Here is a 13,094-nt window from a genome sequence, read left to right on the forward strand (position 1 = left end):
CACCAGGAGACCATCAAGTGGTCTTGCACATGGAAGAGGACGGAGAAGGATGGAGATGGTCCAGGAGGGAACCTGGTGCAGAGGACATCAAGGGTTGATGACGATGATGAAGGTTGTTCGCACGTCAGGGAGGATGGAGACGCTCCAGGAGGACGTCTGGTGCTGAGGACATCAAGAGACGATGGTGATGACACCAGGAGAGGGTGGTGCAGGGTGGAAGGAGGTGGCTGGCACGTCAGGAGAGCGAGGACACTCCAGGAGGACACCCAGTGCCAAGGGTGGCACAGGATGGAGGGATGTTTTTGGACGTGAAGGATGAAAACGGTCTGGGAAACCACCTGGTACCAACACCAGGAGATGACACAACACTGGGACTCTTCTGGCAGGTCACGGGGGATGAAGATGCCCCAAGAGGATGATTGAGACTGAGGACATCAAGAGTTGACCTCCACCTGAGATGGAGGATCCCAAGAGATGATGGAGGATGGACGGATGAATCCTGCACGTGAAGAAACACGGAGATGCCCTGGGAAGGCACCTGAGATGGAGGACACCAAGAGAGGATGGAAGGTGGATGGATGGATTCATCCTGCATGGGAAGGCATGTGGAGATGCCCTGGGAAGGCACCTGAGATGGAGGACCCCAAGAGAGGATGGAAGATGGACGGATGCATCCTGCACATGAAGGCATGTGGAGATGCCCTGGGAAGCCACAAGAGATGATGGAAGATGGATGGATGGATTCATCCTGCACGGGAAGACACATGGAGATGCCCTGGGAAGGCACCTGAGATGGAGGACCCCAAGAGACAGATGGACATTCCTTGAGCCGACGCCCAACGAGGAAGCCCCCGAGAAGCCTCCAAACCAAGTGAGACGTCCCAAATCCGGCCTCGACACCTCTGTCCGCGGAGATCCCACCTGGTGGGGGCCGCGCAGCCCCCGCCCCACCGCCCGCCTGCGCCCCCGGCGGGGCCGCTCCCGGCGCCGGCGGTAGAGCCGCTCCCGGCACCGGCGCCGGAGCCGCTACTTGCCTGGCAGGTTGTTGATGTAACCCCCGTCCATCAGCAAGTTGCCGTCCTTGGGGTCGCAGAGGGGCGGGAGGTACCCCGAGAGGGTCATGCTGGCTCGCACGTAGCGCCAGAGCGAGCCTGCGCCGGCGGGAACAAACGGCGTCAGCGCCGCCCGCCCCGCACACCCCGGCCCGGGGTGGGGGGGCTGCCCCTCGCCCTGCCCGCGGCGCGTCTGCACCCCACGGGCGCCCGGCGGGCACCCCCGGGTGGCAGAGGAGCCCGTGGCGCGCCCTGACCGGCCCTTTGCAAAGTCCAAGTGGCTCGAGGTGGGACGTGGGTGTTTTAGGGGGCAGATGTGGGTGTTTTGGGGGGTGGTCGTGGTGTTTTTTTGGGGGGTGGCCGTGGTTTTTTTGGAGGGTGGTCGTGGTTTTTTTGCTGGGGGGGGGTGGGGTGGGAGGAGGCGGGTTTTTGGAAGGGGAGGCCGGTGGCCCCGGCGAGCGAGGTGCTGACCTGGGACATTGTTAACATAGCAGCCGTCCACCAGCCAGTGGCTGTCCTTGGGGTCGCAGAGCGGAGGCAGGTAGGGGGTATAGGAGGCACTGGCTCGGACGTAGCGCCAGAGGCTGCCTGGGGACGGAGAGGACACGGTCACGGCCACGGTGACCCAGGAGGTGCCCGGGGGCGGGGGGACGTTGGCAGCCCCGCCGGAGCGGGGAAGGGCGAGCGGGTGGGTGGGTTAGAGGGGGTGAGAGGGGATTAGTGGGTGTTAGAGGCGCGGGCAGAGCGAGAGCCAGGCTGCTGACGGGCCACCAGGGCGGCCCGTGGACGGCAAAATGTCCCAGGTGAGCTCCGCCACCGAGGCAAGGAGGAGGGGCAGCCACCACAACGTTCCCGCCACCGCCGCGACGACGACGACCCCGTCACCGCCGCGTCCCCACCTCATCGTCCCCACCACCACAGTGACCCCACCTCATCGTCCCCACCACCGCTGCGTTCTCACCACCTCCACACCATCTCCACCACCACGATGACCCCACCACTAGACCCCTACCACTGTGGTGTCCCCACCTCCACCATGGTGTCCCCACTCCCACCGTGGTGTCCCCACCTCCCCCCCCCGTCCCCGTGCCCCACATGCCGTGGCTGGGGGTTACTGGGGTTAGTGGGGTTACTGGGTGTGTTAGTGGCTCGTGCAGCCTCCCCAGGGTCGGGGGGCAGCTCCAGCCCCCCCCAGTTCTGCCCCCACCCCTCCCAGGACCTGGGGGGCACAGCCAGACCCCCACGGGGGCACAGTGATGTGGCTCTGGGAAGCCACCACTGCCCGGGTTCACCACGAGCCCTCTGAGCCCTGCCCTTGCCCCCATGGCACTGTTTTGGGGTGCTGGCGAGGAGGGTCCCCCCAGTGGGGGACGGGGTGGCCCCCCAGGAGCTCCCCCGGGCGCTCTTACCATCGGTGTGCACGCGCATGGCCGAGGCCGTGATGTCGGTGGTGACGTTGAAGTAGGGCAGCCACAGGTCCTGGGGGGACAGCACGGGGTGGGTGACGCCGTGGGGACATCGAGGGGGGGGTCAATGAGGGGTTGGACCCTCGCCAGGGGGGTGGTGGTGGGGTGTCAGAGGGTCACACCTCGATCTGCTTGTCCTGGAAAACCTTGTTGATGCTGGCGTTGAAGGCTGAGCCCGAAAACATGGAGGTGATGGGGTAGGTGAGGTCCAGGACGGTCTCAAAGACCGAATTCATGCACTGGAAGAGGAGGAGGAGGAGGAGGAGTAAGAAGAGAAGGAGGAAGAGGAGGGAGAAGGAGGAGGGAGAAGAAGGAGGAGGAAGAAGAATATGGAGAGGAGGAAGAAGAGGAAGGAGACAAATGGAGGAGGACGAAGAGGGGAAGGAGGGAGAAGGAGGAGGAGGAGGAAGAGGAAGTGGAGGAAGAGGAAGAGGAGGAGAAGGAGAAGGAAGAGGAGGAGGAGGAAGAGGAGAAGGAGGAGGAAGAGAAGAAGGAGGAGGAAGAAAAATATGGAGAGAAGAAGGAGGAGGAGGAAGGAGAGAAATGAAGAAGGAGAAGGAGAAGAAGGAAGAGGAGGAGGAAGAGGGGGAGGAGGAAGAGGAGGAAGAGGAGGAAGAGGAGGAGGAGGAGGAGGAAGAGGAGGAGAAGGAAGAGGAGGAAGAGGAGGAGGAAGAAGAGGAGGAGGAAGAAGAGGAGGAAGAAGAGGAGAGGGAGGAGAAGGAGGAGAAGGAGAAAGAAGAGGAGGAGGAGGAGGATGAGAAGAAGGAGAAGAAGAAGGAGAGGAAGAAGACGGTTTAGGAACAACCCAGGCAAGGTTGGCCATGGGTGGGGGGCCCTGGTTGGGGTGGGGGAGGCCCCCCACACCCACCTTGGCCCACTCCCGTGCCCGCTGCTTGGTGCGCACGGCGCTGCGCTCCTCCGCGTACAGCGCCCCGATGAAGGCGCCGATGGAGGTGCCGCCCACCATGTCGATGGGGATCCCCGACTCCTCCATGGCCTTGATCACCCCGATGTGGGAGCAGCCCCTGGATGGATGGACATGGAAAACCAAGATGGATGAGTCCAGGACCCCCCCATCCCACCAGGTCGATGGGGATCCCTGACTCCTCCATCATCCCAATGTGGGAGCAACTCCTGGATGGAGGGACATGGAAAACCAAGATGGATGAGCCCAGGAACCCCCATCCCATCATGTCAATGGGGATCCCCAACTTCCCCATCACCCTGATGTGGGAGCAGCCCCCAAATGGAGGGACATGGAAAACCAAGATGGATGAGCCCAGGACCCCCCCACCCCACCAGGTTGATGGGGATCCCCGACTCCTCCATGGCCTTGATCACCTCCATGTAGGAGCAGCCACTGGATGGATGGACATGGAAAACCAAGACGGATGAGTCCAGGACCCCCCCACCCCACCATGTTGATGGGGATCCCCGACTTCCCCATCACTCCGATATGGGAGCAGTCCCTGGATGGATGGACAAACCCTACAAGAGCATGGATGAGTTGAGGACCCCCCAACCCGCCGGGTCCCACCCGCCATGTCAATGGGGATCCCCAACTCCTCCATCACCCCAGTGTGGGAGCAGCCGCTGGACAGACAGACAGAGACAGACAGACGAGGAAAACCAAGACGGACGAACCCGGGACCCTCCACCCTGCCGGGTTCCACCGTGTCCAGCACCCACCTGGCGCCGCCGCCGCCCAGGACGAGGGCGATGGTGTTGCCGGTGAGGACCCGCGCCAGGCGGGAGAAGTCGCTGTGGCGGTCGGGCTCCTTCTCAAACACCTTCTCGTACATCTCCCGCTGCCAGGAGGGGACAGACGGTGGGTGATGGTGACCATGGAAGACCATGGAAGAACATGGAAGACCACAGAAGACCATGGAAGACCACCAAGGTCACACGGTGATGACAACCATGGCAGGTCACCAAGGTCACCCAGGGCTGGGGACAGTGGTTGACAATGACCATGGCAGGTCACCAAGATCACGTGGGGTTGGGGGCAGGCAGTGGGTGATGACCAAGGAAGACCAACAGGGTCACCCGGGGCTGGGAACAGACAGTGGGTGATGATGACCATGGCAGGTCACCAAGGTCACCCAGGGTTGGGGATGTACAGTGGTTGACAATGACCATGGAAGACCACCAAGGTCACCTGGGGTTGGGGATGGACAGTGGTTGAGAATTACCATAGAAGACCATCAAGGTCATATGGGGTTGGGGACAGGGGTTGACAATGACCGTGGCAGGTCACCAAGGTCACCCAGGGTTGGGGATGGACAGTGGTTGATGATTACCATGGAAGACCACCAAGGTCACCCAGGGCTGGGGATGGACAGCGGTTGACAATGACCACGGAAGACCACCAAGGTCACCTGGTGATGACAACCGTGGCAGGTCACCCAGGGCTGGGGATGGACAGTGGTTGACAATGCCCATGGCAGGTCACCAAGGCCACTCACAGCTGGGGACGGACAGTGGTTGACAATGACCATGGAAGACCACCAAGGCCACCCAGGGTTGGGGACGGACAGCAGTTGACAATGCCCATGGAAGACCACCAAGGCCACCCAGGGTTGGGGACGGACAGCGGTTGACAATGACCACGGAAGACCACCAAGGTCACCCAGGGCTGGGGACGGACAGCGGTTGACAATGCCCATGGCAGGTCACCAAGGCCACTCATGGCTGGGGACGGACAGCGGTTGACAATGACCATGGAAGACCACCAAGGCCACTCACAGCTGGGGATGGACAGTGGTTGACAATGCCCATGGCAGGTCACCAAGGCCACTCACGGTTGGGGACGGACAGCGGTTGACAATGACCATGGAAGACCACCAAGGTCACCCAGGGCTGGGGACGGACAGCGGTTGACAATGCCCATGGCAGGTCACCAAGGCCACTCATGGCTGGGGACGGACAGCGGTTGACAATGACCATGGAAGACCACCAAGGTCACTCACAGCTGGGGATGGACAGTGGTTGACAATGCCCATGGCAGGTCACCAAGACCACCCAGGGCTGGGGACGGACAGCAGTTGACAATGACCATGGCAGGTCACCAAGGTCACTCACGGCTGGGTACGGACAGTGGTTGACAACGACCATGGAAGACCACCAAGGCCACCCAGGGTTGGGGACGGACAGCAGTTGACAATGCCCATGGAAGACCACCAAGGTCACCCAGGGTTGGGGACGGACAGCGGTTGACAATGACCATGGCGGGTCACCAAGGCCGCCCCAGGGGGACACACCCAGACGTACCAGCTTGGCGGGGCTCCGGCGGGAGAAGACGCGCCGGGGGCAGCGGATGTGGAAGTGCCCCGAGCACCAGCTGCGCATGTTGAGCCACTCGACGGTGCGCGCCGGGCTGGGCCCGTCCTCGCGGTGCAGCAGCACCAGCTGCTTCAGCGCCCGCACCGCCGTGTTCTCCAGCATCTGCTCCAGCTGCGGAAAGGGGGCACGTCACCAGAACCCCAACGACAGCCCAGGAGTCTGTGGTGGTTTGAGACCCCCCAAAAATCCAATTTTCAAGTCCAAGCCCCCCCCGCCCCGGTCTGGTGTGATATGTTTAAATTTTGCAGGGGCGCTGGTTGGATCAACCCCCAAGGGACACCATCCCCTCGGGGGTTACCATTTTTTTTTAACTCCAGGGGGAAAAACACTTTTTTTTTCCCCACCACAACTCTCCACCCCCTTGCCACTGCGAAAAGTAAACATATCACAACAATTTGAAAACTCTCCAATCGACATCCAATCTTCAACAAACCAAAATATAATCAGAATCTCTCTACTACACATCAACACAGCATTATCACAAACTTAACTCCACTCTGAGTACTTACATCACTGCAGCTTTACTTTCTCTACAATAGTACAGCCTGTGTTTTGTCTGGGAACCTCTCTGTTATCAGAAGCTTCATGGCTCTTATCTCTTTATCTCAGTGGAACCTCCATTTATGTGGTGGTTTGAGACCCCCCCAAAAATCCAATTTTCCAGTCCAAACTCCCCCCTGGTCTGGTGTGATATGTTTAAATTTTGCAGGGGCGCTGATTGGATCGACCCCCAAGGGACACCATCCCCTCGGTGGTTTTTAACCCCATTTTTTTTTAACTCCAGGGGGAAAACCACTTTTTTCCCCTCCCCCCACAACTCTCCCCCCCATGCCATTGAAATGACTGGATTTTTAGGAGTCTCAAACCACTACGGAATCCCGGGAATTCTGGAGTTCACCGTTATCGCGCCAACTCCGTGAATTTGTCGCTCGGACATTCCTCGGAGACGGGGAATGAGGAGTTGGAGGGAGCAGCAAAACACGGACCTTGGAGCCCCAGGGAACTCCATCGACAGAGGGTTGTTCAGGAAGAGAAAACTAAATCAGTCAAGGGGGTTTTAGGTGGAAGAAGCTTGGGTGACCTTTAATTAAAGATCGATGTTGATGCCTTGTAACAATAAGATATAAAACTATCTCAAAGGTTGTTTAGGTAGAAGTTTGGGTCATCTTTAACTAAGGACTGGTGTTGATGTCTTGTGAAAATAAGATATGAAACTATCTCAAAGGTTGTTTAGGTAGAAGAAGTTTGGGTGACCTTTAACTAGAGGTTGTTCTTGATGCCTTCTAAGATGATGTTGATGCAACAATAAGATCCAAAACTATTTCAAAGGTTGTTTAGGCAGAAGAAGTTTGGGTCATCTTCAGCTAAGGACTGATGTTGATGCCTTGTAACAATGAGATATGAAACTGTCTCAAAGGTTGTTTAGGTAGAAGAAGTTTGGGTCACCTTTAATTAAAGATGGATGTTGATGTCACAATAAGATCCGAAACTATTTCAAGGCTTGTTTAGGCAGAAGAAGTTTGGGTGACTTTTAACTGAAGACTGGTGTTGATGCCTCGTAACAATGAGATGACTGACTGTTGGGAGGGGGCTTGGGATGTTCAAGTGTATAAAGGTTCATGAAATCTTTGTTTCAGTGGAGTGTTTGTGGAGGAATTACCCCCAACACCACCCCGATGGCGAATAAAAGGAATTCTGGCTTAACAGGATTGTGCTGTTGAGTCACAGAATCAGAGGATCAACCAGGTTGGGAAAGACCTCTGGGATCATCCAGTCCAACCTGTGACCCAACCCCACCTCATCATTCAGACCATGGCACTGAGTCTTCCCTTAAAACACCTCCAGGGACGGTGACTCCACCACCTCCCTGGGCAGCCCCTTCCAATGCCCAATCACTCCCTCTGTGAAGAAATTCTTCCTAATCACAGAATCACAGGATCAATAGGGTTGGGAAAGACCTCTGAGACCATCCAGTCCAACCTGTGACCCAACCCCACCTCGTCACCTAGACCATGGCACCACATCCATGGTTCTTCTCAAACACTTCCAGGGACTCCACCACATCCCTGGGCAGTCCCTTCCAAGGCCCAAACACCCTTTCTGTGAAGAAATTCCTCCTAATCACAGAATCACAGGATCAATGGGGTTGGGAAAGACCTCTGGGACCATCCAGTTCAACCTGTGACAAAACCCCACCTCGTCACCCACACCATGGCACCACATCCAGGCTCTTCTCAAACACCTCCAGGGACGGTGACTCCACCACCTCCCTGGGCAGCCCCTTCCAAGGCCCAACCACTCCCTCTATGAAGAAATTCCTCCTAATCACAGAATCACAGGATCAATGGGGTTGGGAAGGAGCTCTGAGACCATCCAGTCCAGCCTGTGACCCAACCCCACCTCGTCACCCACACCATGGCACCACATCCAGGCTCTTCTCAAACACCTCCAGGGATGGTGACTCCACCACCTCCCTGGGCAGCCCCTTCCAAGGCCCAACCACCCTTTCTGTGAAGAAATTCCTCCTAATCACAGAATCACAGGGTTGGGAAAGAGCTCTGAGACCATCCAGTCCAACCCGTGACCCAACCCCACCTCGTTACTCTCACTATGGCACCACATCCATGGTTCTTCTCAAACACCTCCAGGGATGGTGACTCCACCACCTCCCTGGGCAGCCCATTCCAATGTCCAACCACCCTTTCTGTGAAGAAATTCCTCCTAATCACAGAATCACAGGATCAACAGGGTGGGGAAAGAGCTCTGAGACCATCCAGTCCAGCCTGTGACCCAACCCCACCTCGTCACCCTCACTATGGCACCACATCCATGGTTCTTGTCAGAGAAATCCAGGGACTCCACCACCTCCCCGGGCAGCCCCTTCCAACGCCCAATCACTCCCTCTGTGAAGAAATTCCTCCTAATCACAGAATCACAGGATCAATAGGGTTGGGAAAGACCTATGGGATCATCCAGTCCAGCCTGTGACCCAACCCCACCTCGTCACCCACACCATGGCACCACATCCATGGTTCTTCTCAAACACTTCCAGGGACTCCACCACATCCCTGGGCAGTCCCTTCCAAGGCCCAAACACCCTTTCTGTGAAGAAATTCCTCCTAATCACAGAATCACAGGATCAATGGGGTTGGGAAAGACCTCTGGGACCATCCAGTCCAACCTGTGACAAAACCCCACCTCGTCACCCACACCATGGCACCACATCCAGGCTCTTCTCAAACACCTCCAGGGACGGTGACTCCACCACCCCCCTGGGCAGCCCATTCCAATGTCCAACCACCCTTTCTGTGAAGAAATTCCTCCGAATCACAGAATCACAGGATCAACAGGGTTGGGAAAGAGTTCTGAGACCATCCAGTCCAACCTGTGACCCAACCCCACCTCGTCACCCTCACCATGGCACCACATCCATGGTTCTTCTTAGAGAAACCCAGGGACTCCACCACCTCCCCGGGCAGCCCCTTCCCATGTCCAACCACTCCCCCTGTGAAGAAATTCCTCCTAATCACAGGGTTGGGAAAGAGCTCTGAGACCATCCAGTCCAGCCTGTGACCCAACCCCACCTCGTCACCCTCACTATGGCACCACATCTATGGTTCTTCTTAGAGAAATCCAGGGACTCCACCACCTCCCTGGGCAGCCCCTTCCAAGGCCCAACCACTCCCTCTATGAAGAAATTCCTCCTAATCACAGAATCACAGGATCAATGGGGTTGGGAAAGAGCTCTGAGACCATCCAGTCCAGCCTGTGACCCAACCCCACCTCGTCACCCACACCATGGCACCACATCCAGGCTCTTCTCAAACACCTCCAGGGATGGTGACTCCACCACCTCCCTGGGCAGCCCATTCCAAGGCCCAACCACCCCTTCTGTGAAGAAATTCCTCCGAATCACAGAATCACAGGGTTGGGAAAGAGCTCTGAGACCATCCAGTCCAGTCTGTGACCCAACCCCACCTCGTCACCCTCACTATGGCACCACATCCATGGTTCTTCTCAAACACCTCCAGGGACGGTGACTCCACCACCTCCCTGGGCAGCCCATTCCAATGTCCAACCACCCTCTCTGGGAAGAACTTCCTGATGTCCAACCTAAACCCTCCCCTGGTGCAGCTCAAGGTTGTGTCCTCTTGCCCTGGCTCCAACCCCCCGTCAGGGAGTTGCAGAGGGCGAGAAGGTCCCCCCTGAGCCTCCTCCTGTCCAGGCTGAGCCCCCCCAGCTGCTCCTCACGGGACTTGTGCTCCAGACCCTTCTCCAGCTGAAAGAGGAGCTGAAACAGGTCTGGATACTGGAATTTTGCTCTGAGGAAGGTTTCACAGACCTCACTCTGAGGAATGCAACGTTTATGTCAAAAGGCAGCAGAAACAAAGAGCAGATATTGAGGGATGAGTCCAGAGAGAGATGGTACCTTGCTCTGAGAGTCCTGCCCACGTTTGGTATGTTCTGTTTTAACAGAAGATAACAGAAAGGTCAGCTCAGTGGTCATAAATTAGACAGAGTGGACATCTGGGGAGATAGAGGAGCTCAGTCAAGGGGTTTTCGTAGTTGGGAAGAGTTGAAGAGTTCATGAAGATGAGGAGAAGAAAGATGACCCCTCATGAGGTTGAAGAGCTGGAATGACCACCAAAGATCTCCCCAAAAGGATGACCACCCCCCCAAGCTCCGCCCAAACCCTGCCTGTTATGAATATGATAATTAGGTTGTGAAATGGAATGAATATGCACGTAAAGATGTCGTGATCCCTCACGAAAATTGCATAAATTGCCTGATTGAGAACACTGAGAACTCAGGAGCTGGTTTGTGCAGCCAGAGCTGCCCAGCACCCCAACGCTGCTCCAAATAAACACCTTTGCTGCCTAAACACCCAAAACTGTCTCTGAGCAGTCACGTTTCTGCCAATTTTGGCATCGCAGCCCCTCAACGTCCTCCCCGAACCGAGCGCCCAGAACCGGGCACAGCGCTCGAGGCGCCGCCTCCCCCGCGCCGGGGCTGCTTTCGGTGCTGAAACGGGAGGCCAGGCCCAAAAGAGTCAACTAAGAAATTTGGGGCTGCTAACGAGCTACCAGCATCCCAAACCATCTGTGCTCGTTCTGTTCTGCTTACCGGACCAAAACTTAAGAGAATGGTAAAAGAACACGTCATAGGTCTAGAGGTAATAAATCAAGAGGCAGTAGGATAAGGTAGACCTTCGAATAGAAGAAACAGGCCGGGAGCCAGGGTTTTTTCCAAGCTTCAGTGAGCGGGTCGAGAACAACGGAAAAGAAGAGAGGTCAAGCTGAGGAAGATGAGTTTAAGCCCCCAGACCCATGGGAGGAAGATGGGAACTACCCCCAAGATTGAGGGCCAAGAGAAGCACCGCCCTGAGCCCCGCCTGAGCTCCACCTACACTCCGCCTGTTATTAATATGTTAGATATTAACATATTAGATGTTGTAGATGTATTAACAAGATAGATGCTGTAATCACTTGAATATGCATTTAATCATATCTGAAAATTGTATAAAACCTGCTGATTTTGTGTGAAGCCTTGGAGCAGGGTTTTCCAGCGATAGCCGGCTCGCTCCCGGCGCTGCCAACAAATCCCTTTGCCGCTCAAAAAGTCTCTGGGCAGTTCATTATTCTGGGTTTTTCGGATTCAGTGCCCCCCCTGGTGCCCCCCTCAGCCCCCAGCTGACCTCTCCCAGCTCGGGCTCCTGGTCTCCCAGCCCCACGATGAGGATGCAGTCGGCCTGGCGGAAGCAGCGCAGGGTCCAGGTGGTGAGGGTGCAGTCGGTCTGGTAGAGGACGATGCGGTGGATGTCCTCCTGCTGCGCCAGCCACCCCGACAGCCGGTACTCCTGGATGCTGCCGGGGCACAGGGGTCAGCCAGGGATGGGGGGGGTGGGATGTGGGGGGACAGGGACGCTCCCTCCTCCCCGCGGGAGTTACCTGTCGAGCGCCGAGGAGCCGAGGCGGGCGCGGATGATGTCGCTGGTGAGGAGCAGGGTGGGACCTGAGGGAGGGGGGCACGGGGTCACTGCCGTGACACGGGGCCGTGGTCACCGTGACAAGGTCACCATGATGCCACGGGGTTGTGGTCTTCACCATTCTGTGTTCACTGTCATGCTCAGGTCACCATGACACGGTCACTGCCATGCCACGGGGCTGTGGTCACCATGACAAGGTCACCACCATGCCATGGGGTTGTGGTCATCGTGACATGGTCACTGCCATGCCATGGGGCTGTGGTCACCGTGACATGGTCACCATGATGCCATGGGGCTGTGGTCACCGTGACATGGTCACAGCCATGCCATGGGGCTGTGGTCATCGTGACAAGGTCACCATGATACCACGGGGCTGTGGTCACCGTGACATGGTCACCATGATGCCATGGGGCTGTGGTCATTGTGACATGGTCACCATCATGGCATGGTCACCATCATGGCATGGGGCTCTGGCCATCTCCATAACATGGTCACCACCATGCCATGGGGTTGTGGTCACCTCCAGGCTGTGGTCATCATCATGCCATGGGGCTGTGGTCACCCCCATGCTGTGGTCACCCCCAACCTATGGTCACCCCCATGCTCTGGTCACCCCCATGCTGTGGTCACCCCCATCCAGTGGTCACCCCCATCCTATGCTCACCCCCATCCTGTGGTCACCCCCAACCTGTGCTCACCCACAATCTATGGTCATCCCCAACCTGTGCTCACCCACAATCTATGGTCACCCCCATCCTGTGGTCACCCCCATCCTGTGGTCACCCCTATCCTGTGGTCACCCTATGACACTGGGATCACCCTCAACCTATAGTCACCCCCATCCTGTGGCCACTCCCATCCTGTGGTCACCCCCAACCTATGGTCACGCCCATCCAGTGGTCACCCCACAACATTCTGGTCACCCCACCACGACTCCCACCACACCACACCACCACACTGCCACACCACCACCACCACAGGGGCCACACCCACCACCCCCCCCAGGCCACTCCCACGCCCTGGGGCCGCTCACCGACGTCGGTGAGGGCATGCTGCAGCTCCAGAGTGAAGGCGGCCGTGGGCACCTCCTCGCACACCGGCAGCACCGCCACCGTCGACAGGTTGCTGGTGGGGTTGATGGGCTCCGAGCTGGAGGCCACGCCCAGGCCGGAGCCTGTGGGGGGGACAGACATGGTGGGGATGGGGACACACACGGTGGGGATGGGGACACAGATGGTGGGGATGGGG

General features: G+C 57.5%; 1 protein-coding gene across 4 annotated transcripts in view; it reads right to left on the minus strand.

The window, feature by feature from the left end:
* PNPLA6 (patatin like phospholipase domain containing 6) overlaps window positions 1-13,094 on the minus strand; it is a 44,386-nt gene that overhangs the window by 10,868 nt on the left and 20,424 nt on the right. The window contains exons 22-31 of one of the 4 annotated variants that reach the window (XM_032677296.1): window positions 12,880-13,020; window positions 11,809-11,872; window positions 11,556-11,724; window positions 5,789-5,971; window positions 4,208-4,326; window positions 3,387-3,543; window positions 2,641-2,757; window positions 2,462-2,531; window positions 1,524-1,640; window positions 1,035-1,151 (exon numbers count right to left, since the gene is read on the minus strand). In XM_032677296.1, the coding sequence (XP_032533187.1) occupies window positions 1,035-1,151; window positions 1,524-1,640; window positions 2,462-2,531; window positions 2,641-2,757; window positions 3,387-3,543; window positions 4,208-4,326; window positions 5,789-5,971; window positions 11,556-11,724; window positions 11,809-11,872; window positions 12,880-13,020 (1,254 nt within the window). The remainder of the gene's footprint in view (window positions 1-1,034; window positions 1,152-1,523; window positions 1,641-2,461; window positions 2,532-2,640; window positions 2,758-3,386; window positions 3,544-4,207; window positions 4,327-5,788; window positions 5,972-11,555; window positions 11,725-11,808; window positions 11,873-12,879; window positions 13,021-13,094) is intronic. The other 3 variants (XM_032677298.1, XM_032677297.1, XM_032677299.1) reach the window with 3 other exon arrangements.

Source organism: Chiroxiphia lanceolata, unplaced genomic scaffold, assembly GCF_009829145.1.
Source record: "Chiroxiphia lanceolata isolate bChiLan1 unplaced genomic scaffold, bChiLan1.pri scaffold_49_arrow_ctg1, whole genome shotgun sequence".
Lineage (NCBI taxonomy): Eukaryota > Metazoa > Chordata > Aves > Passeriformes > Pipridae > Chiroxiphia > Chiroxiphia lanceolata.